A 24,796-nucleotide genomic window follows, 5' to 3' on the forward strand; every position below is an offset into this window, starting at 1 on the left:
TTTTCTTAAATCTGACTGTAGTAGTTTTAAATTGCATTAATTAAAAATGCTTGATGAGTGTTATAAGGTAAAGCTACTTGGAGATACTTCCTAAATAAGGTTGGATATAGACTGACAGTTTGGACCTTCTTAGTCCCATCTCAACTAAATGTGGAGCTGCAAAGAATAACCATCACAAATTTACAAACCCATAATATTTCATGCAAGTGGATGCAAAGAGGCTAATCAGAATTCACAGGTAATCAAATAATATATTAAGGTACCCTAATACAGAGTTAAAACCCTAAATTGATGGATTTATTTTTTTGAAATCTATTTAAACATGGCTTAATAAGGAAGTTTGGAGGTTAACACCTCTCCATATTGCATTTGCTGTACAGGTAAGGCTAATTTTAAAAGAACTGATTGATGTATGACTGGGACAAGAGTTCTACAGTCCCAAGGAGTGTTAATACAGCCTTCAGCCAAGTCCTGAAGCTTTATGAGCAGTTTCATTGCCAGGGTGGGGTTGCAGAGTGGGGAGGGAGAAGTTCAGAACAAACAAAAGGCAAACAAAGAGGCAAAGGGTGAGAACTATTTCAGCAAAACTCAATATGGAGAATATTCAATGAATCAGACTGAGCAATAAAGTAGTGTCTGGAAAAGTGATCAGGATGCATGGAAGTGCACAAAAACAAATGTAATTCACATTGCTTACAGTGGGATTATTTTGCAAATGAGAGGACTATTTCGCTATTTAGTATTTTCTGAATATTCTATGAATTAGTACTTTATTTTAAAAATGCCATCTTGAGAAAAGATGAATCCGCTTCTTAATAGCCCAGAATGACTCACAAGGCATCATGGTTGACACCAATTGCATTTTAAAGGTCTTAGTTTACAAAAGTCTAATAAAAAATATTCTAGATAACTCTAAGTATTGAAATGTCTTTCAAAGCATTAAAATTTCCCTAAATATCACATACATTTTTCAAATAAGAGTTAATGCAGGAATAAAATGCTAATAAAATAAGCAAGCTAACCATAAATATACACAAAATGAGTAAATTTCATTTATATAAACCATGAATGTAATTTTCTAACTGTAGGCCACACAGTGCAAACTGACAGAAAAATGTGATGCTTTTTAAAAAAACCAAGAGGAAGATCTCTGTGGTGACAGAAATCATAGAAGAGAAAGTTATCTAGCTATTTCTAATATCTGTGGTTCATGTGAGAAAAAAACAGAACTGCCACTTCACAGGATAAGTTCTTTTCTTAGCCTTCAAAAATGACAGTAAATACATTTTAAAAGTATTATGTGCACAGTATCTATAGGACCTTTGCAATAGAAGAAACCAGTTCTAATGTGTGTTGTGCTCTTGTGTGCACAGTCTTTCAGCATTTTTTTTTTCCATTAACTGACTTTTTCTTACCTGAGTTACAAGTGAAAAAGGAAAAAACCACATTTTAACAAGCAGAATTTGAAAATTGGAACCACATTCATGAATGGAAACAATAAAATAATTCTTCAGCTTCATAGTTAGGGGGTTTGTTTTATTAATGAACCAGTTTTCTTCATATTGAAGTCTGTAACAGAAAAAGGATTAATTGAAAGTAATATTCTTCAGAATGCCTTGGCAAAGGTATTACTTATTTTTGCATTTTCCGTTTGCTTGCATGGTAAAAAATTTAAATAAGGAAAACACTGTCATTTTGATTAGTGTCTAATCTTAGTGTATATGATACATCTTGGTATATATGAGAGGAGCAAAGGAAGAACTTCCCTTGACCTCGTTTTCTCTTGCAGGAAGGTCAAGGGAAGTTCTCCAATCACTCAAAAGATGTCTGCTGCTAAATAAGGCAGAGAAAGCACTTGCTTTGTTTCCCCACGGCATGCAGAGACATCTTGCAACCACTGGTGCTTCAAGTTTAGCTCTTAAAATACAAATGGCAAGCCTTTGCCAGCTGTTTGCCTGTGAGACTCTAGAGACTGTTTTAACGTTAGTACAAGAAACTGAAAAAGATTATAAGCTAAAGTGTGACAACATTCTTTTCAAATTTGTTACTTCATCCTATTTCTCTAAATTCAGCTGAAGTCCAATTTCACCTCAGTCTTGACTTCATCAGTGAGGATAAGTGCTTACAAAAGATGCAGAAGGTACTTCCCTAGCACAGTTGACTGCTGTGCTGATTCTACTTACAAGGGCCTAGAATACCAGTTTCCAGCATAAATTTTTGAAAGGAGGCTACATTTGCTTGACATAAACAAATTTTCTGGCAAAGTCAGTGAGGAAGCCAGAGCAGACAGTCTGCCACACCAGTCAGATATAAAGAATACTGATATACATGGAACATCTATTGAAGGGACTGGTATCCCAACTGGGCCCTCCCCTGGATTCTTGTACACTCCAATGGGAAGCAATGAGAGCCTTGATGGTGTTCAGCAATAGCTGAAACACTGGGGTGCTTTCAAACATGTGAACTGCTATGAAGGATATTAAGTCTATGCCCGCCCAAACCAGTACACCTACAAAGGTGACAAGTCTGAATAGACAACTTAAAGCTGGTGGAGCACAAAAGTCCTCCCTTTATAAACAAGTATGGCATTCTCATTTTCTGTAAAGTTACTAGAACTGGCACGTTTCCACCACTGGGTAAGTAAATAACTTTCCATGTCCACCCTGCAGCGTATTTACATAAGACGTTGTTCAAGGTGGCACTGTATCTGAAAGACAGCAAGCCAGTGGAATTCAGAAAATGATACATCCCATCCTGAAGTACACAGTTATCTAGAGATGGATTTGCATTCTAAGTTCCAATGTTGAAGCAGTCTCTTCAATGGAACTAAGGTAACTGAGCAGCTCAGCACAGCTGCCTAAAGGTGGGTGGGCAAAATAAATGTTTAAAATTTAAACTCATTTAAATGTCTTTTTTGTGGCCTAGAGAGCCATTTGCAAGTAAAAAGACAACTTTGTCCCCTCTTACCCTGCCCCAATCCACCTTTCTTCACCTACCTGTTGTTCCTAATTCAAAAAACCTGATACAACCTTCAAAATTCTCAGTATTTTAAAACCTCTTATTGGCGAAACACTCTTCTTGCCCACAGAATGTCATCTTGCTACTGAGATGTCTGTCAAAATGTGTAGTTTTTCAATATGAAGGCTTTGATTATGAAACATTTCCTTATAACCTTCAACAGAGTGAGTGTGTATTTACTAACTTCCAAAGACTAGAAAAAGCCATTTTGGTTAGCCAAAAACAGATGGAAAAGCAAAGTCTATTTTATGCATGTGTGCATATCTTTACCCAAAGAGGCAAAGCTTTGGACTGCTCATATTCATTTACTTGTTAACATATGGGTCTGCAGCTACTGATATTAATTCTTTTTGCAATGATATATTAGTGATACCCAGGACACACAGAGAAAAACCAACTGCAAAAAGAATAAGCATAAATATTGCTGTTTTTATCATGCTGGGAAAGTCTACGTTGACACAAGTGTTCATTACAGAAACCTTTATGAAATTTCTGTATATTTCTAATAAGGCAAAATTATTTTCACAGTTTATAGTACTTCTTGTTTTTTCAATGTCTGCAAAGCTTATTTTATAAATACTATTAAATTATCCAAGAAAACTAGTAAGGTACCTGCCTGACAGGCATATTTCTGATTTTTTTCTGGTTTATTTAATTTGCTTTATTCAGTTATTTGGGGAAAATGGAGTCTGTAAATTTTCAGTAATAATTGAACTGCTGTGCTGAAAGAAAGAATAAACACACAGAACCAATCTAAAGAAAAACTACCCATTTGTTTTACCTCAGCATTTGTACATTTAGAGAATTAAATTTTGAGGTGAATGATGAACTTCTGCTATTTGTGAAAAGAGTAGAAGTATAATCTTTCAGTGAAGACTGGTTTATAAAATCAGGTATTGGGAGCTGAAGTTCTGTTTAATCTGTTCTTCTTAAAGGCTTCTAGGTAATATAGACAAGTGTAATTTTTTTTTTTATAAAGAGGCATTTACACCATTAATCTTTAGAATTTAACCAAGAATCTCAATACAAGTTCTTAGCTGCTCATGTTTCCAGCAGAGAGAGAAACTGCTAACAAATAGGCAGAATCCCTTTCCTGAGACCTCAGTGATCCCTGACTGAGGTACTTATACACCTGAACTGCGATGATGCCTCTATGAGCCTATAAACAGTTTGAAATAGTAGTCCCAAAAGAGGTATGAAGTATTTTTTTTCCCAAATCAATATAATATCATTGACTAAGATGGTAATAATTTCATTCTGAGTTGCAACATACAGAAGTGATCCAGTGGGAGTGACTTGGTAAGTACTAAATTCAATATTTTTGCCTTATACATGTTTACATGTATAAGCAAAAGAAATTAAAAATTAACTGCTTGTTCAAACTCTTTAAAAACAATCCAAAAACCTTCTGATGGCCTTCTTACACTGATAATAAAGAAGCAAAAGTTGATTAAAATACACCCATAGGACAGTACTTCTAAACTTTACAATCCTGCTGAAGTGTTCAACCCAATAATGATTTTCGTTACTTCAAAAATAAAAGAAATATTTCTTTCCCTCAGGTAAAAACAAAATATCCCCAAGTAACTCTTAGGAAACACAGAACGAAGACAACAATCAGAAACAAGGTAACATGTTTCTCTGGTAAGTGTTTCACTTTTATTCCTTTTTACCCATAAAAAAAGGCATTAAATAATTAAATGGGTGTGGATGGGGAAAATAGGAAGGATAAAATGCAGGCTTTATCTGGACTTACTTGGTGCTACATAATAAACAGTCATAATAATTCCAAATATGGCAATCCAAAGGACTCAACGAGATACTGTTTTTTGCTTTTTTCTTGAAGAGTTTGCAACTATTTGCTAGTAGTTAATAGCAATCTCTAATCTTTCCTTCAAAACTAATGAGTCATCTTCTTCTGGGAGTTCAAGTCCTTTGAAGTAATATTGGAAAAAATTGTATAAAGTGTATAGATTGTATCAGAAAAGATTATATATATATGTGTATGTACATGTACATGTGTGTATATATATATATATGTATATGAAAACATTTATTTTCCTTGGATAGAAGTGGGAGGAAACACTCAATTGGAAGCCTGCAAATTCATGTTTGGCTACCAGTGATAACAGGTAGTTTTGAAAAGGGCATAGAATCAAGATGCTCATATAATGTAGCAGGCTGGGGAATCATAGAATCTCTAAGGTTGGAAATGACCTCCAGGTTCATCATGTCCAACCATTAACCAAGTGAATGTTGGGGGCAGCCTCGGCTGCAGTGCCATGGATCCAGTACAGGATCCAGCATGGAGGAAACCAGGCAATGAATAGGTTCACAACCCTTGACTTCAGGAGAGATGCCTTTGGCCTCCTCAAGGATTTACTCGGAGGAATCCCATGGGTTAGGAATCTAGAAGGTGAGGGTGTCCAAGAGACCTGGTTAGTACTCGGGCATCACTTCCTCCAACCTCAAGACCGGTGCATCCCTATGAATAAGAAATCTCACAAAGCAGAGCAGGAGACCTGCATGGATGAGCTTCTGGCAAAAACCAAAAGGAAGAAGAAAGTTTACTAAATGCTGAAAAAGGGGCAGGCTGTTTGGGAAGAATATAGGAACATTGTCAGAGTGTGCAGAGATGTGATGAGGAATGCTGAGGACCACTTGGAATTAAACATAGTAAGGGATGACAACAAGGGAGGTATTCCAACCAATTTTCTATAACCTGTTTTCAAATTACACAGTGAGCCTGTAAGATGGAATGGGTTATTTCTTATCATAGCAGAAAAAGACTAACAGGGTGCACTTACAGTATGATAATAAAGGCTGCATATTATCATCCTGCTAACTCTATTTTAGGCTTTAACAAAATAAAAACCAGTAACAAGCAAAACGCAGAAGCGCATTTTGTAGCTGAATATCTATTGTAACGGTCTGCCTATTTTTTTTACACTTCAATGAAACTTAATATAAAAGTACATTTGGAAAATATGTGATGTAAGTATTATTCTATAGCTCCTTTTTTAATCACTGTGAATGCATTTCATGTCTGAAATGCCTGCTTGTGAGGCTTTTTTGTATTATAAGGTTGCAACATACTTGCTAATGAAGCAGCTGGCACTGTGTCCTGTTAAAAAATAGGAGCCATGAAAGCGCTGACCTACCTTCCTCTGGCGTCTCATTTTAGTACACATAATTTGGTAAAGCACTTATTGTAATTTAGCTTGGGTTGGAATGGACCTTGAAAAATCATCTCTTGTTTAGCACCCTGACCACTTGACTTTAAAACCTCCATGATGGGGTCTCCACTAAGGCCCTGGGACATTGATTGTTTTCACTGTAAATAATTCCTCTCTTACATCAAAATGAAACCTCTGAGTATAGCTTGTGCCCTTTGCTCGTTGTCCTCTCCATGTGTGTCCTTGTGAAGAGAGAGCATTCATGTTTTTTGTGGCTGCCTTTTGGGAACTGGAAAGTGATGATGTAATTCCCTTGAGCCTTCTCTTCTCCGGGGTGAAAAGACCTAACTCCTTAAGTCTCTCCCCACAGAGCAGGTTTTCCAGCTCTTTGATCACCTTTGTGGCCCTCCTTTGAGCCATCTTCAGTGTGTCTATGCTTTTTTTGAATGGTGCATACCAGGACTGGGCACAGTACTACAGGTGTGGCTTGACAAGTTCTGACTAAACTGGGATGATCATGACTCTGTCTTTGCTAGTTATGCTCCATGGATGCAGCTTAGGATCCAATTTGCCTTCCTTGCTGCAGTAGCACACTGAGGGCTCATGTTATCTTGTCCACCAGGGTTTCCAGGTCCCTTTCACCAAGGCTCCTCCTCAGACAGATGGATCCTAGCCTGTCCTGGGAACTTTGGTGAGGCCATCCCAGGGCCATGGCCTTGCACCTATCTTTGTTAAACTTCATACTGTTCTTTCTATCCTACTCTTCCAGCCTGTCCAGCTCTCCCTGTAAGACATCCCTTCTGACATATTCAATGCATCACCCAGTTTGGTGCCACCACTAGGTTTGGTGAAGGTGCTTTCAATCCCATCATCCAGACCATTGAGGAGGATGTGAAACAGCATGCAGCCCTAAGGGGATTGGGTAGGCAGGAATTCCTCCTGAGATCTTGCAGGATCTGAAACTCCCTTGTGTTCGGTAGGTGTGAGCTTCCCCTGAAGCTGATCAAAGAGGAGGAAGTCATTGCTGAGTGAGGAATTAAATGGAAAACTAAGCCAAGAACCAGCCTCCTTCAGACAACCCTCAGAATTCAGAGTTTGGTAAAGGAGCCTCTGCAACTATAAATCCTAAATCAGCCCTTTGAGTCAGAGGTTCCCACTTGAACTCAGAGAGAGTCAGAGAAGCTGAGCTCTAATGTTAGCAGGAGCTGAGTGCCAAACTCAGTCCCTTACAGAGCTGAGATATATATAAAGCTGTGTTTGCTTCTGAGAGAAGCAGTGCCTTTCACCCATCCTTCTTGGCCTATAAAGGAAATAGCTGAAGCAGTGGCTAATCTGAAATCTCAGTGAGCCTTCTGCATATATCCTCTTTGCCCAAATAGAAGTGTTCTGGGGATGCACAGACTGGGAATGGCAGTAGGGTGTGCAATGTGTATTGATCCACTATTGTTTGTTCCAGAAACCCCTGAAAATGGCATTTCTTAGAGTATTTCAAATTCTCAATGCTCTACTCAGATAAACTGTCATCAGGAGAGCCTCTGGTTCTGTCTGACTTCTTTAGGAAATGAAGCTTGTGTCTTTGTGCTGGTGAGAAATCTGTCCATGACAAGTTTGAACCTACTGGCTTATCTTACCCAAATTGACAAGTTATTTGCCTGTAAGGAATCAAGAATCAAGATTTAGTGGTTTTTTTTTTTTTTTTTTTTTTTTTTTTTTTTTTTTTTTTATCATTTCTCACAATATCACAATATTATTGATGTGTGTAGTACCTAACTTTTTAGACTTTTTCTCTGAAGTGTTTATTCTGTGGTTTCTTTTTTATATTTACACAATTAGTCTAAAAATCACCATGCTTCTTGAATCAAAAACCATTTTAAAAATACAGGAGATGATCTAACATGTGGTAGTCACAGTTTTGATGCAATGGTATATGTTTGTGAATAACAGCTCTGGTAGCACACTGAATGATGTAATAAGAGGAAATTGTTGGTTGATATCAGTGTAATTCAGAACAGAAAATAACCTTTCATTCAGAAGAAATCTATAATATTTAGTTCTATTTGATGCTGAGGTGGTAAAACGTGCAACAGGTTCACTCAGTGAAAATTGCCTACATTGCACAGAAATTGCAAAATGGGAAAAAACAATAGCAAAGGGTTTGGAAGGATGAAGGAAATTACCTTATTATTTAAAAAAAAACCCAAAAAACACAACCAGTTCTCTGTTGTACTTCCATTAAAGAAGGAAGTAATTCTATGCATGTACAGGAAAGAATAATCAGGAGGTTTCTTTAAGACTTAAGAGCAAACTACTTACAAAACGATAGTTGTATATTGAAGTTCTGTCATCTTCAGATGCAGACAGCATCATCTGCAACTTCTCCCTGCTTAGGTTAGCAATGAGCAGCTGAGGTGCAAATGTTGAGGGCTGGGGTAAGGGTTTTGTGCTCAAAGAAAAACTTTAAATAACTTTTCAGCATTGGCAGAACCACCAGATCCATTTATCACGAGAACAGCAATAAGTCTTTAGATCTGTGAAGCAATTCTCAGCCTTGATGGCAACTGGAATGCCTCTTTGTTTCTGGATACTCAGATCTCTGTGTCCATACTCTTGTCAGAAAGAGATTTGTGCCTTTCCCACTCAGATTTAGCCACAGAAAATCTTGCATTTGTGTTCTCCATGTTGAGTCAAAATAAATCTCTCTATTCAGGGTGGAAACGCTGATCTCAAAAATTTAGAATTGTTTCCAATGCAGAAAAGACAGCAATGTAAATTACTGGTGTCACTGCATTTTAGTGATCACCTGGTAAATATTGACTAGGATTCAAAATAGACATCTTGAAACTTCTGCAACCAATCTTTTCTAGTTAGCTGGATGATGACACTCCTCCAATAAAGCATTTACTTTCTGTAATGTCATTGTTTCACTGAATTACTCATATATTTTTTCTGATAATTTATCTCCCAAGCCTAGAATTCATTACAATTCCTCATGTAATATTAGAGGTTTTGTGTACATACCTGAGAAAACTTGATGTTGCCTGGGAAGCAGGAAAAAACCTCACTTATTTTTAGTACAGATGGACATCTCTGTGACTGCAGAAGTTTCTAATATTTTAATATTCATTGGTGAGTTGGTGAAAACAACCCTATTAGACAACTTCAACACAGAAATAGCAGACATGCTTTTTCCTGCTTCATTCATTATCTCTCAGTAATCTCAGCTGTGAAAGGAGGCAACTGTAGACTCCAGACCCTTTGGAAATATAATGCAAAATCCACTTTTGTCCAGTGTTTTTCCTACTATACAAGATAGCCATTCTGTATGGTTTATTTTTTTTTTCTAATTAAAATTTGAATGGTCCATCCTACCTCACCAACTGTAGCCAAGAGAAATTTTTATCATTAAAGACATGGTAGAATCCGTAGGATTTACTGTTTGTTCTCAAAATTAAACCTCCAGTGCCAAAAATGCTATAATTTTATTTCCCAAGTCCAGTGTTTCAATACTTTAATTTATTTAATCCATAATAGCATTTCCTTAAAAATTCAAAGCTTTTTGCTCTGGCTCCAAACAGTATTCTTCCCTGTTTTTCTTTTAATTGTTTTTGAACTGCAGTTACAATCACATCTATAAAATTGCATATACATGTTGCTGTGTGAGACAGCCAATCCTGTCTCTCATGTATGAGTTTAGAGACATCAGAGACAGTTTTGTTATCAATGCTTCTTGTTCCATTGACTTGAGTGAATTTTAGATGAGCTTCATTGTGAGTTTATCTGATAATGGGCTTCTGGTGAGGATTAGGCATAACCTAACAGCTACTGCAAATTGCATTTAGCCTTTACAATGAACCAGACAATAAATAAATCAATGGAGAAATTAGTACACTGACGGGTCTCCTCAATGAAAACAAGCTGTGCAGTCACAGAGATGGCCATTAGTCAGGCTAAACTAGGAAAGGCAGGCTTCAGACTAATACTCATTTTTTTTCTCTGAGCAGCGAGATTTGAAATTTCCATGGAACAAAATAAAAAAAGGCTAATAGTATTCTTGAGAAAGAAAACTGTGGGAATGAGAGCATCAATTGTAGGAATGACTGATAAAATTATTTAATTGACACTAACATAAAGATAGATTTAGACAAAAAAGTATGATGGGCAAATGATAGATTAAGCTTTTCGGTATACAAGAAGGCTTTCTTTTGCATCTGACTCCAGTGGAGATGAAGAGATCATTTCACTCTAATTTGACAGGAAGGTGCAAGTACTGTGGATGAAAAATCAGAATAAAATCTGCAGGTTCAAAAATGTTTCAAATATATTTTAAAGGGACATCAAAAATAAAATCAGCCAAAGCTCACAGAATTAACACATTTTTGTAACATTTCTTGAATGCCAAGTTGGATATCTCATGATATAATCATCTTCCATGTTTTGTTTTCTTTTTTCAAATAACATAAAAAGAAAACATTTTGTGTCACAAAGAAGGTTCATGTTTCAAAAATACTTAGTGGAAGGTAACAGCTGAAAGCTAGGGAATTTCAGCCAAAAATGCACTTTTGATAGGGTAAAGGAAAACATCACCTGGAAAACATTATATTGCTGTTTTCCATATCCATCTAATCTGAATTGTGAGGATCATGCAACACCTTCAGCAAATAATAAAAGGTATCGAATAAAATCTGCAAAGCTGACCTTCCCATGCATGTACTTCAGAATTTAAGAATTAATAATATAAATTTTATCCTAGCAGTTTTTGCTCAGAGACCCAAAGACAAAGCTAGACTATAATAAACCTACTGCATCCAACAAAAGAGGGTAGGAAATAGAAATACAAGACACAGCTTCTGCTTCTAGCTTGGACATTATGCTACGTTAAAGTAAAAGAAAGTTTGCTTTTAAACTAGTGAATGATAAGTGTGTTGTTCAAAAGTTTGCAGAGACTCTAGCAGTTTCTGGAAAAGGAGCTGTAAGTATAACATTCTGTGCAACATCTGCGATGTTTTCTCATTGTGGGAGAAATTAATTTGAGGGACTTGCAGTGAACAAACTAATTTGTTGTAAAGAAAGTACAGTTTGGCGGGGTGGGTTGGGAAATGGAACTAATACTGGAATCTCTGCTTTTTAATTCAGTTTTGCACATCCCGATGCCAGCTGTAACCACAACTAAGGTAAGCAAACTGATGAAACTCCACCGGCTGTAAAAGCACAGGCCAGGGCTAGTTTAGTCACTGGAGAGAGCTAAATCCGTGGCTTTTATGTCTAACCCTGAAAGAAGTGCTGTCTCGAGTGCAGAGCTGCAGGAAGTACAGACTTTGGGCAGCTCCTCTCACTGATGCTGGAGCACCGGGCACGAGTCAAAGGGATTTCGCAGGGCGGGGAGTGAGCCATAGGGAGCTGCAGAGAGCAGAGCAGAGCTGTGTCAAGTCCTCGCCGTCCCCAAGCGCCGTGACTCCTGGCCGCCAGCAGCACAGGCAGACACGCGTGTTCAGCGCTGCTCCCGTCCCTGAGCCTCTGTACAGTGATGCCCGTCCCGGTTCCGCAGCCCGCTCCGCCCGTGTCCCCGATGCCGCGGGCGGGCGGAGGCGCGGGCACAGGGCAGGGGCGATCGCCCGCGCTGCAGCTCCCGGCTCCCTGCCTCGTGCTTCCATGGGCCCCTAATTGGATTGCCGTGATTTCTGCCCTGCCCAAAGCGGCGGGTGGCGAGGGGGAGCCGGCCCGGGGGAGGCGGGGGGAGGCTGTGGGCGGCTCTCGGCTCCGCCGGCGCGGCCGCTCCGCTGCCCATAAAGCGCGGCGGGAGCGCGGCGAGGCCGCGGCCATGCAGTGAGAGCCCGCCGTGGGACCACCCCGCTCCAGCCGCGCCACGGCAGCTCTGCCAGGGACACGCCGCCCCGGATCAAGGTACTTTCCCCCCTCGTCACCCCCGGCCCTTCTCCCGGCGGGAATTGGGCTGCCGAGCCCCGGCAGCCGCAGTGGGGAGAAGGCTCGCCCCCGCTTCCCAGCCAGCCGCCCGTGGGCCGGGGCAGGCAAAGCGTTTACCCCGCTGCGGTTTCTTCCAGATGCAGAGGTGCACCAGTTTCCTGTTTCTGTCTTTAATCCTCTGTGCCGCCCTCTCGGAAACACTCGGGCTGGTTTTCTCAGTAAGTATCCGTGTCTCAGGAGCGAGGAGCCGTGAACCTTCCACGGATACACGCTGTTCTTAGATAGAGGGATTGCAGCGCTCAAAACCATTTCGGGCTATAAACAGTTTGCTTGGGTTTTGGTTTTCTCCAGCTGAGAATTTGGAGATTTTAAATACTAGCTCCCTTGTAAGAAATTACTATGATTAAGAATGTCTAGTTCGGTAGATAGACCAGAATTGAATGGGTGTCCCATCACCTGCCTCAGAAAAGATGATGTATATATGGACTTCTTTTATGAAGAGGCTGTTATGTAAATCCAAGCAATAAAAAGAAGCATTGCTGTTTGCTAAGGTGGCTATCAGGCGGTAATATAAACTTCAAGTATCAAGTAGAAATTTCTGCATCCGAAGTGTGATTTGCAGCCATCACTTCTGTGGTGTGAAACTGTCAAACCACATGGGTGTCAATAGCAACACTAAAGACTTACACAGGGAGGGGCAAGAGCTCACCCTGAATATTTACTTCAATATGTTTGGCTTTATTTTAAAAATATTTTTTCTTGATTTTGAGCCTTCAGAGGACTCTGCTAAGAGAATGTCTGTCCTTTTGAGCGTAGGTCATGGAATAACATACGTTTTCTTTTCTTTAAGGCGAAAGACAAAAGGGGTTGGACTTTGAATAGTGCTGGTTATCTGCTTGGGCCACGTAAGTGAGGCACTTTTTTTTTTTTCCCCCATTATTTCAAAATGCAAAAATTGTGTTATTCACTTCTCTGAAGACAGTAATTTTATCTAAACCTGCAAGACTGAAGGAACTCATTTGGGAAAACACTCGTTTAGATGTTTGTTACATGCCTATCATAGAACTGAGTTGTCTTAGACAACAGCTGTTCTTTTCTAAAGAAGTGTGATGGGAGGCCTTATGCCCAGAAATATATCTGCTCACATTTGGTGCTTCTGAACTGTAATTTTCATATGACAAATACGTCACCGTGAGAAGTGCTAAAAAATCTTACAGCATCTTTAGATGTCAAGGGCAGAACGACAAAATGTGGCATTTGATATTTCTCCATGTATTTCAGATTTCACCTTTAAATCTTTTTACAAACTTTCACTACTTGAAATTATTATACTACTTTTTTTTTTAATTAAAGCAAAATTAATTAAAACAGTAACTTGCACACTCAAGACTGCTCACTGTGTGAAAAATCAATGTACATGGTGTTCAAAATACAGTAGTACTGGTTTACAGATGAAGATAACAAATGCAAGTTGTAAGAAAAGTATTGTAGAACTAAGCTATCTCCAATATTTGTCCTTTTACCATTAATTCTTGTGAATGTGGTAAAATTCATCACCAGTGTTTTTATATTTTCAGTCTCAGTAACACATAGACAAATAGTACACATACTGACACTGACACTCTTCATTCTTTTTAGCTAACTATTAGGGGTATATAAAAAATAGAAAAGAAGTTAAATGCATCTTAAATGTATTAACTGTAAATGTCTGGAAGTATATTTACCCAAAGCAGATCTAAGCATATTAGAAAAAATACTGTGGGGAAATGTGCTTGTCAAAGACTTATATTTTACATCTAAGAGTGGATATTTGGAATCATCCTTTGTTGCAGGTCATATTGATCAGCTTTTACTGACAAAGGAAATGCCCATTGCAAGGGTGGGAGAAGAGGCACCAGGGGCATGTAAGATAGTTTCTGAAGGTTATTCATGTAAACTAGCTGCAGTTTCCTTTTAAGCACACTCACCAGCAACACTCTCTTAAAGACACAGAAAAGAGTAGTAAGGACAAATTCCCAGTTTGTATGCAGATATATACTTACGTTTTTCTTTACAACTTCTGAATCCAGTAACAGTTTCAGCAAGTATGTAGCACAGGACTGGGTCTGTAATTTAGATAAATCATAAGCACAAATTTAGAAGAAAGGTTATTGTATTTAATGACACACCAACTTATTTTGTTACATCAAAACTGCCCATCATGACTTTTCATTCAAATCCAATGAAAGCAAGCAATATAGGGAAGGTTGTTGCTAAGTCAATTAACTCCTCTGATTTTTAATTTATTTATCAGATGCAGTAGATAACCACAGATCTTTTAATGACAAGCATGGTTTCACTGGTAAACGTGAAATACCGCCTGATGAGGATATTAAAGCAGGTAATGAAAGTCTGGAAACCAGCATTTTTAAACTGTTTTTTTAATGTTAAGTAATTTATTTACTATTGAACTGACTTCTTGCTTACAAAACTATTTCTGCATTTCAACAGAAATCCTAATAAACATATGAAAGGAAGAAAAATGACATTTGGCCACTCAGTGTGATCTTTGTATGGTCATAGATTACAACATGTAAATAATTAGGAAAATGTATCATAATTTTGTTGCTTTAAATGTGTAATAGATTGTATTGCTTTGAAAAAACTTAGGCTTATTTCTCTTTCCATATGTTCAAACAGGTATTTCAAATGTCACTCTAGCTACTCCAGAGTTAATTCTTTTTGGCAAAGAAGAGTGTCCATAAAGGTGTCTTTCAGTTATGAAGGCTATAGCATATACCAAGTCTCAGTACTTCCTATGATTAAGCAAGGTGGATTATGTTCATTAAAAGATTGAGAACCTGGTCGCAACTGAAGTCAAAATGCTTAGATGTTGGATGTGCCAGAATTTAGTAAATGGCAATGAAAAGGGTGCAGCCTTGCTCTGGATTTGACATCCAAAGCTGGGTCTCTAAAATATGTGTCTAGACTCCCTTGATGAAGAGAAGCTGACAATTTTTAGGCTTTATTTTGAACACCTATTTCAGGATAAGGTGCAGAAACTTCTAGAAAAACCTGTTTTATCTCCTAGGGAGAAACTGAACCTGCTGCAGACATCTAAAGTGAGCTAGGATGAATCTCACCCTTAGGCTGATAAAAGTACTTACTGAGTACATTTATCACTGCACTAATGCGGCCAAAACAAAGGTCTTGGAGCCTATTTGAAATACACCCAGAACAGTGCAAACATAGTTAACACTAAGTAAGTTCATAAATAAAGGACATGTGCTTAATTACAATCTCATACATACGTACTTTGTGAAGAGAAGAGAAACATTAATACATTTCTTAATTGTTAATGCTCCCTGAAGGACCAGTTCAATTCTGGTACACAATTACAGAGTGGGGGTATTTTTTTGGTGCTGTGCTTTGGTTATCTTGTCGGTCTTTAAGGAAAACCCCAATCCCGCTGTCTCAGATACCAGTGTTAAAATAATATATGGCCAGTCAAAACCAATGTACAAGTAAGGGAATTGTAGTCCAGCAGTAGAGATCACATTGCAACATGCTGCCATTTGTGCATATACTAGGTCCCTTACAGGAGTATGAATTTATGGATGTATGGAACACTCTTGCTGGGTGTTGCTGAGCCTCCACAATTGCAGATAAACCCAACCAAACCTGTCAGAATGAGACTTCGAAACTGTACAGCTGCCTCTGCTATGAGCTTCATTATCTTCCCTCACCAAATGTGTCTTTGAAGCTGAAGTTTATTAGAGTTCTTACTCAAAGGAGATTTAAATATAGACATATATATATATAAATAAAATGCATAAGGTAATCAGCATATTATTTTAATTGAAAATGAAGGATTTCTCATGGTTATTTGCAAAAGTCCCTTCAAATGGCAATATATGCACATATTACTTTATTAATGTAAAAAGAGTTCATGCAAAGGACTGTGCTCTCCTTGAAGGAATGCTGCAAAATGCATGAGCTCTCCAGCTAACCTAGAAAAATTTGTAAGCTGTATTAGGGACTGAGCACTAGGTCCAGGAAAAAAACCCACAACAAAACTACAACCATCTATGAGAACCATTAGTCAAATCTTCAAGTTACAAGATCATAATGGTTTGTTTACTGAAATCTGCAAGTTATCCACTTTGCAGAATTAAGGTCAATAGCAGAGCAATACATCAGCACAATATTTCCCAGTCACTGAGGAAAAATATTTATCCAATAAATATCACATGGATAATAAAATCTCACATAAAAATGTGAGTCATACAATAATAATAAAATCCATAGCAGGTTTGGTGGGAATAAACGTTAAGGAAAAATTCAAATAAAGGAGTATTAATAATGCAAATAAAAGTAACATCTTTGTGTGAGTTCAAAGACTGGAAGACAAGATTTTTAGGTGCAAGCCTATTAAATGCATTCTTAAATCCTTGTTCTCTTTGTACCAGAAAGCTTTGTGTCTCTTGCAACCCTCAGCAATGTTTTTCATTTGTGCTACAGAGCTCAGTCTGCCTTCTGACCCATCTGATAATGTTTTCAGTGATGTAATAATGGACTGTTGGTTCTGGTACCCACATCTGTGTGCAGAGAATTAAAAATCCCGGGGAAATTACTTACCATTTGTTCTTAATAGAGAGCAGTTCTCCATCCTCCTAAAAGTAGCAAGGTGTCTTCCTCCAAGCCCCTGCTTATTTTTTTTTCTCATTAACAGATGCAGAAATCTTCCTTCTCAAAAGTGCAATAACAAGCACCCATTAGGTCATCAAAATAGCATCCAATAGCTATTTTTGCAAGCTCAAAGTGTCTTGGATTAGATACCTATGTAAAACCATAGCTTTCTGGACTTTTAGAAAAACACACAGGCCTAGGTTTTGGGCTACAGATCACTACAGATCACTATATCATTTGAAATGCTTATTTGGAACAAAGTCAGGCTACATGAACAAATTTTAACTAGTCTGTAAATCTGATGAATTTGTTTGCTGCAAAAATTTGAAATTTAACCATCACTGCAGGCTCAGGTGGACACAAGGGAGAGAGTTGGGAACAGAGGATAACTCTCTTCTGCAAAAGATCTCACAAGACCACAACCATTAAGGTGTCAAAGCAGCTGCTAAGCAGCAATGGCATATGAAGATGGGGGATTTTGATTCTGAGAATTGCAGTTACCTACCTTAGAGGGGCTTTGCCCTTCCATGAAATGAGCTTTTCCATCAAGGATTTTAAGGAAAAAGTAATTTCAGGTAGTTTTGGGTTTTTTTTTTTCCCCTCCCCAGAATACTCATAAACTTAGCCACAATATCTCATATGATGTCTCTTTGAACCATGTTAACTCTGAGTAACAACCAGCTTGTTTTACAGGGAACCTTGGAAGACCCATGGCTGACGAGAACATCGTGCGCACAGTCATTGAATTTTTGACTTACTTGCATCTGAAAGGTTAGTGAAGACCTTTTAATCTCTCACAGTTTCTGGTAGGAAATTTACTGAGGAGACAAGGCTATCCCTTAATGCACACATCTGCTGCAGATTTGAGTGTGCAAGACTCGGAATAGCACCTCTGGCATCACACACACACAGAGTGATCCTGAAAAATTGCAGCTCAGCAGAGATCTGATATAGCAGAGTTCTGATACCATTCCATCACTTGTGACAAAAGAAATACATCTCCCTTTTTGCATGTATTCTACAATAGAGTTCCATGATAGAATTGCAACAACACTGGCAACCAGCTCAGAATGTTCTGAAGTAAAAACTCTGTACAGTGTGACAAGAGTTGTAGTGCTGAGCTGATTCTGTAGGAATGATAGTTCACGATGGAATTCAGTGAAGAAGAAATTTATCTGCTTCTGAGTTTTCATTAGTTTTGCTTTAAAAATCCCAAACAAAACAAAAAACTTTGTTTAAAAAATCCCAAACAAAACTGTTCAGCTTTTAAAAACCTTTTCAGCTCTTCTAAAACTGTCTATAAAATGTATAAAACCGTAATACATAGTTGCAAAGAAAGCAACAAGTAGACAAAAGTTATTCTGCTGCAAACTGTTTGAGGAGTGTTCCTGTCTCAAAAAGTAGACAATTCAATAAATTAGTCACTTCTATACTCTTACTTTTGAATACAACGAATTGTAAGCAACTTTGTGGCAAGTGTATGCTGTAGAACTGTCTGTACATTTGTGTTTTAATTTCATTATTAAAAGAGACTTTCAACAGATTGGCTCATTTTCTGCATACCTGGGATGCTTTTTCCTCATTGTTTTCTGAATTATTTGTATCCACCCAAGGAAAATAATTCTCATTACTGAAAATGTGAACCCAGTGTTTATTGAACTGAATTTGCATTTGAAAACAAAACCTCTTTATAGCTAGTCCTAAGGGCTTGAAATAATTCAAATACATATTTAGATTATTAGCATACATATTTACTGTGGACAAAGTAGTAGTTTGTTGTACCACTGTGTAGAGCCCAAAAACCTCCTTTACTCTGCTGTGTGAGCCTAGGAAGTAAAATCAATATTTGGACACAGCAAAAAGGATGTAAAACAAGCTAAAGCACATACACCCTGTGTAAGCTAAAAGCTGCTAAATCAGACAAAAAAATAAAAAAGCCTCTCACAGAATTACTAATTACTTCTTCCCTGGAACAAATGAGCTGAGAAGGCTCCCTTCTTAGGATGGTGATGACAAACAGTTGTTTTCATTCAGAGAAGGTGCTGGTATTACCATGTCCTCATGAAAAAAGAAAAAATGAATCTCCAGATCTGGCTTCTCCCAGACATAGTTCTTGTAGTCTCAGGTTTCAACAGACACAGAATGTTATCACATATTATCTCTTAAGAATATTTATTGGAAAGGCTTAGTACAAACTCTTACACAAACCCAGAAGTGTTAATTAAGCAAGTGCAAGCCATCCTTTAACATGTTTGCTTAAATGAAACCTTTCTACATTAGCTTCATTGGTTTAGATATATTCCTTGGTGGGGGAAGGGGAAAAACCCCACACATGGGGTTCAGATTCAGGCAATAGTTTTTTAGATTCGATATACATTTTAATCTGCAAGAAAAAGGCAGTATTTTCACTGCTAGGAAGTACCTTGGTAATAACTAAAAGTGGCCTTCATCTCTTTCTCTTGGAAATTATTCCCTCCAGCTTTAAGTGCTTCTCATAAAGAGCAACATGTAGGATGGCAACTGTAATTAGATAATATTAAGTCTTATGAGATACTGGGATCCAGCAATATCAATTGACATAATAAAATTAATATAGTTGTTCTTCTGTCACTGCTGTTTCTAAAATGTTGAAATAGTATCAAGAAGATATTACTGACATTCAAAACAAAAAAGCCCAGTTTTTTTATAAATTAAAATATGAAAAGTTCAAAGATTCGTCTCTTATAGTTGAGAAAAGTATTAAAAATATTATATTACTGAAACTAGATCTCATTACTTAATTTTTAAGATAAATATGCAGGTGTTAATTATCCTTTTTTCTCTTATTTTGCAGAGGCGGGAGCACTTGACAAGCTACCTACACCAGAGGAAATGAACCAGTCTTGAAGAATGCATTTCTGTTTTGTTGCAGTGTAGATTTAGACTGAATTCTAAACAAAATACCAAAATGACCTGAAGTTAAGAAGTATTTATCTCATAAATGGTGAACAGCATTCTGCCCCCTGGTTGGTTTGTTTGATTATTTTTTGCCCTTTTTTTTTTTTTTTCCCTTCCCTCCCTCTCCTGCAATGTTATAGTGTATAATTTTGCTTTGGTAAAATTTTTCTGTAGGTAAATGAGAAAATAAAAATAAAGAGCAACTAAGTTGTTTCATTTCTAAATTATGTACAGACCAGCACACAGTGCATCATCTACAAAGCCCGGGATAAATTGTAAGATTACACTGCATCTTAACTCTGCAATATTAGAGCAAAATAAAATATATCCACTATTTATTGGGTACTTTAAAAAACAGAGAAACTATTGTAGTAAGTTAGCAGAGACTTCATTTTTTTCATGTGGGAAAAGCCAATTCTTTATTCACATCACTGATTTTATACAGTTTTCACAGCACCTATTGGCTGGTAGTTTTCTTACTGCTTCATTTTTTGGTCAGAAGGTGATCACAGTAATGATCACAGCAGTAATATGAATCTTAGCATGTGCCAAGATTCAGGTCGGTTACATTTTTCCTTTATGTGGTCTCATGGAATAGATCTTACTGTTTACACAGATGCATTTATTTTTCAACCCAAGAATAGGTTGTTAACGAACCTTTCATACCAAGATTGGTTTCACATGGGAATTTGCCAATTGCTTGACTGCACTTAGAAGAGATGATAGGCCAGCTATTAATTTAATAGAGCAGGCCTGATTTTATGAGGCTTTTCTTTTAGAATTCTTCTACCTGTCACAACAAGAAACAACAGTGACTTCAGAGTGCTGCCATGCAGAATCGTTTGAAGTCATAGATCTGTCTATACCTCTGTGCATCAAGGAAACATTACTTCCTTTTCATATTTTCATGGACATGAAATAAACTCCTGTTCATAATAAATTCCATGTTGTTCACCTGTACTACACTGGCCCATTGGCTGGAGCATACCTTGAAGCAATGCAAATGTAAGTGTTCTGTGCAGGTTTGCACAAATCTTAGGGGTAGGATTCCCATGTCATTGAGAACACTGGGGCTGCACGCCTTAATGAGGAAATGCTCCTGGCTGATGCAAGATTAAAAATATACCTCGTGAGATTCTTTATTGTGATCTAGCAAAGCACTCGGATCCATGTTTAATCCATGCAGAACAGCTTTGATGTACTGGACCAGGATGCTAGGCCTGCACACAATAAATGTCAGATCAAGACTGGGGAAAGGTCTGAGAGGATACAGAACCTTAGAAAGGTTTTTCATATTTAGATGATTTTCAGCCTCTTCACAGTGCAATGAAATATCATCCCTTCAGAATGCTTGACGTGCACTGGAGTGCACAGACTGACAGAAATTTTGCAGACCTTTATTATCTAATCTGTTTTTCACTTTGAGCCTAGCAGAATTCTAAAAGCCAAGCCACTAGTGTGTGCTTTGTACCCACACAGCTATCCCACTCTGTCATTCAGGCTGTGCTCTTCCTGTAATAATCACTCAGCCTCTGAGCTGATGTCTGATGTTTTCACTTTCCAAAGTGTGACAATACACTTTACATCAGAGCCAGTGAGCCTCCCAGCAAACTTGTCATACTGTGTTTTACTGGATTTATTTTTGTTTTTTAAAAGTAATGAAAAAAGTATACACTGCTAATATACGTATTTGGCAATTTGTGGGCTTCTCAAAATTTGAAAAAAAGAATAGAGTGAAATTTACCCTCTGAATTAGTAGAGTTCAGTAAGTCCAAACTCTCATTTCCACATGTCCACACTTCTCACATAACCTTGAAGCAGAGCTCACTAAAATCAAGGTTTTCTTTTCTTTGACTCCCATGAACTTTGGTTCATTGACTGTTAAAATCCAGGATCTATTTGAGGAACTCAGTAGAAATCCATCTCTGGCAAAGCAGCTGAATCCATGATCAAATAAAAGGAATTTCATTTTAGCATTGAACTTCTTTTCTTTTCAGAAAGGGTAAGAAATTAGAAATAATAGGATAGAATTTGAAAACACTTATTACTTTGATTAAATTAGCATACTTTCATACCTAGATATTAAATCAGCATACCTCCTTAGAGTTGGAGTCATCCTGTTAGAATGGTTATTCAAAATTCTGAAATTTGAGATTATTTGAAATAGTGGAAAACTCACTATTTACAGCACTGTCTAAACAGGGAGGCTCACAAGGTTTTACATTGTGCTGCACTGTATATATTTCTAAATATTATAGAAATCAGAATATAATAAACTTAATTTAAACTTAAATTAATAAACCTAAATTACCAAAAGCAGTCCACATACTTTCATTTCATAGTTTCTGCATTCAAACACATATTGACAATATTCTGAAATAGAGACAGGTAAAATTTTCAGCTTGCTTCTTCACCCTTGTAATGCCTCTCATCTTGGCAAATACAAAGGGGGAAAACCACAGGAAGGGGCCATTTTCTGGATCAATTTTGCAATTCCAGTAACATTGCTATTTTATTAATGTTCATTTTATTTAAAGTATGTCTTAAATCACTTCATCTCAAGCAAAAGTTCTGCAGATATTTGGAATAACATCTCTATAATCAACCTCTTGGACAAACACCTGATAAAAATGTCCAATGTCCTTCAATCCACAATTTGAAAACAGTAAGTTTCAATGGGGCAATGGGGACAATAAAAGACTGTGACATTTCAGTAGAAAATAATAATCAAGAAAACCCCTTTTCCATCTCATTGTATCATTTTTTGCTTTTTTGCATATATTCTATTCCACTGTTGTGTAGGATTAGCTCAAATTCATATACATTTAGACTATAGACAAAAGCCAAATTAAAAAAAAAAAAGGAGGAATAAACATTTCTTGTAATGTTTGCCAGTGGTATGAAATTACCCTTCATGCAAATTTAACTCTGACAATGAACAGAAGGCTTGCATGATGCTCAATGACTGGACAATAAAATGGAAGATGAGATTAAATGCTGATGCAAGCAAATTATGTACGCAGAGAAAAACAACTCTAATTTTACATACGCATACTGATGCTCCAAATTATGTCTGGAAATGGAACTCAGATTCATTGTACACAGTCCTCTAAATATGTTTTTTAAACCTCAATAGTGGATAGAAAGCCAAAGGGAATACTAGGAATTACAATGAAAATATACCATTCCAAATTTTGGTACCTACAGCAGTTCTAGGCAGTTCACTGCAGAGAAAAAAATCACTGTCCGGCCAGAAAAGCCATAGGCAAAAGTGACAAATATTTTTACAGTGATTTTCATACACAGAGAAACTAAATAGGTGTGAGATGAGAATCCAAAATGTTGTGCTAAAAGTGCTTTTTCTTGTAACCCAAGGTATGATGATTAAAGGCCAAATGATGACAAAATTATCAAGTAATACTTTTAAACTTCACACCTGGAAAAACCCAGAAGGCCCTTTCCATACATCTCCTGATGAAATTATGGCACAGGACTTTGTGGAAGCCATAGGTTCTAAAACAGTTACATTCATGGAAAAAATTCCTTCAAGGTCCAAATGTTAAATTAAATTTTTTTCAGACCAAATTAGGGATATGAGAGCACAGAGCTATAAAACAACCCTTAGAACCTGATCCAGGGATTAATTAAACAGGACTCCTTCGGCTGCCCAGCATTTGATGCCAGTTCACAACAGAAACTCAGAAATCACATCTATTTGGCTAAAAATTCTGGAGAAATGCTGAATTCTGAGCACTACCTATAACAACCCCTCCTATAATTTGATATAGTGTTTCACCTACCTGCGTGGTAGGCTCATTAAACTTGTTTAAATGCAAATCACTTCAGCATAAAAGGGGGAATTTCTGGAGGCACAGCTGGCACAGAAGAGTCTATTCAGATTAGGAAGTCATTAGGGAGCTGACAGGATACATGTATTTTCCCACCTGTCTACTCAGGTAAAGGTCAGACTGCAACACTAGCATAGAAAAATTAGATAGGACTCAGTATACTGAGGATGTTTGAGGGGGCTTGATACTGGGGTTGACAGAATCCTGCTTCCAGGTTTAATGTTACCACGGTTCAAACTACAGCTCCTTTTGCCTGAGGTCACAGAGAAGCTTCGTGTGAGTCTGTTTACTAAAGATTCTGACACATTCAGAGTGCTCTTTTGTTTTTGCCAAAGAGATGAGGAGATATGACACAAGATAGCATGTGAGAAACACGTTAACAACTCCCCCCAACATTATTTCAGGATATGTGGCACAAAATGGAAGCAAGCTAGAGAAGTATTTTGCAGTTAGTCCAGAATGCAGACTGCATCACGAGTTTTCTAAGTTTAAAAGGGTTAAAAGAAAGTTTAGACTCAAGTGTTATTAGCAGAACAATTTTTCAGCAATTCACAGAGTACATTAACAGTGCAGTACTTCTGTCAGTATTTTGTGTTCTATCACTTATTTCCAAATAAATGCAAATAATAGTTCTGATACCTAATTGTATGAGGAGTGAACATGACCCAGCCACAAAAAACTGCACCTCACTGATCCCTTTACTATTCAGATTCAGTAGCTGGGTATACAAATATCAATTTTTTAAGATTTTTAATACCTCAGAGCACTGGACATTTGTCAATCATGTGCCACACTCAGAAACTCCCAGAGATGAGCTGTGAAAAGACAGAGTTGAACCAAAGATGAAAATTATTTTATGTCCGAGCTTGTAAAGGAGCAAAAACTTTAGCAAAAAACTTATTTCCTAAAATTTTACCAAATTCCCTTGAGATTCTACTCAAGTTTTTCAAATTTAATTGATCTCCATGGATTTTTTCCTAATTAAGTATATATAAATCGTACAGCCTTTCTGAGTTCTGGAGACATGAGACTTACACAGAAAGTCTGGCTGAGGAGAAATTCTAAAATACCTGTTACATTCAGATTGGATTTTTTTTACAGTTTCTAAAATATATGTGGCCTATTTATCACTTACCAACACATATATAATTAATTCAAAACGTAATGCTTCTATCATTTCCCCTTCAGAGTATTCACAAGATAATGCATTTCCTTGAAATTATTCCA

The 24,796-nt window shown here is 37.4% G+C and overlaps 2 protein-coding genes and 1 long non-coding RNA gene across 4 annotated transcripts in view; 2 read left to right on the top strand and 1 right to left on the bottom strand.

Moving 5' to 3' along the window:
* The window catches only part of APIP (APAF1 interacting protein), a 529,312-nt gene that overhangs the window by 288,044 nt on the left and 216,472 nt on the right, over positions 1-24,796 (bottom strand). The gene's annotated exons all lie outside the window — the stretch shown is intronic.
* Positions 2,701-11,746, top strand: LOC136363180 (uncharacterized). Of its 2 annotated transcripts, none has more exons than XR_010743918.1 (3): positions 2,701-2,863; positions 4,581-4,662; positions 11,328-11,746. It is a non-coding gene; the product is annotated as an uncharacterized lncRNA (long non-coding RNA). The 2 variants fall into 2 exon arrangements; XR_010743919.1 differs by having other exon boundaries at positions 4,581-4,646.
* Positions 11,962-19,928, top strand: GAL (galanin and GMAP prepropeptide). Its single transcript, XM_066321002.1, has 6 exons — positions 11,962-12,095; positions 12,254-12,334; positions 12,967-13,021; positions 14,410-14,496; positions 17,478-17,555; positions 19,618-19,928. Exons 2-6 carry the CDS (start codon positions 12,254-12,256, stop codon positions 19,668-19,670), a joined length of 354 nt encoding a protein of 117 aa, XP_066177099.1. The 5' UTR covers positions 11,962-12,095; the 3' UTR covers positions 19,671-19,928.

Source organism: Sylvia atricapilla, chromosome 6 (genome assembly GCF_009819655.1).
Source record: "Sylvia atricapilla isolate bSylAtr1 chromosome 6, bSylAtr1.pri, whole genome shotgun sequence".
Lineage (NCBI taxonomy): Eukaryota > Metazoa > Chordata > Aves > Passeriformes > Sylviidae > Sylvia > Sylvia atricapilla.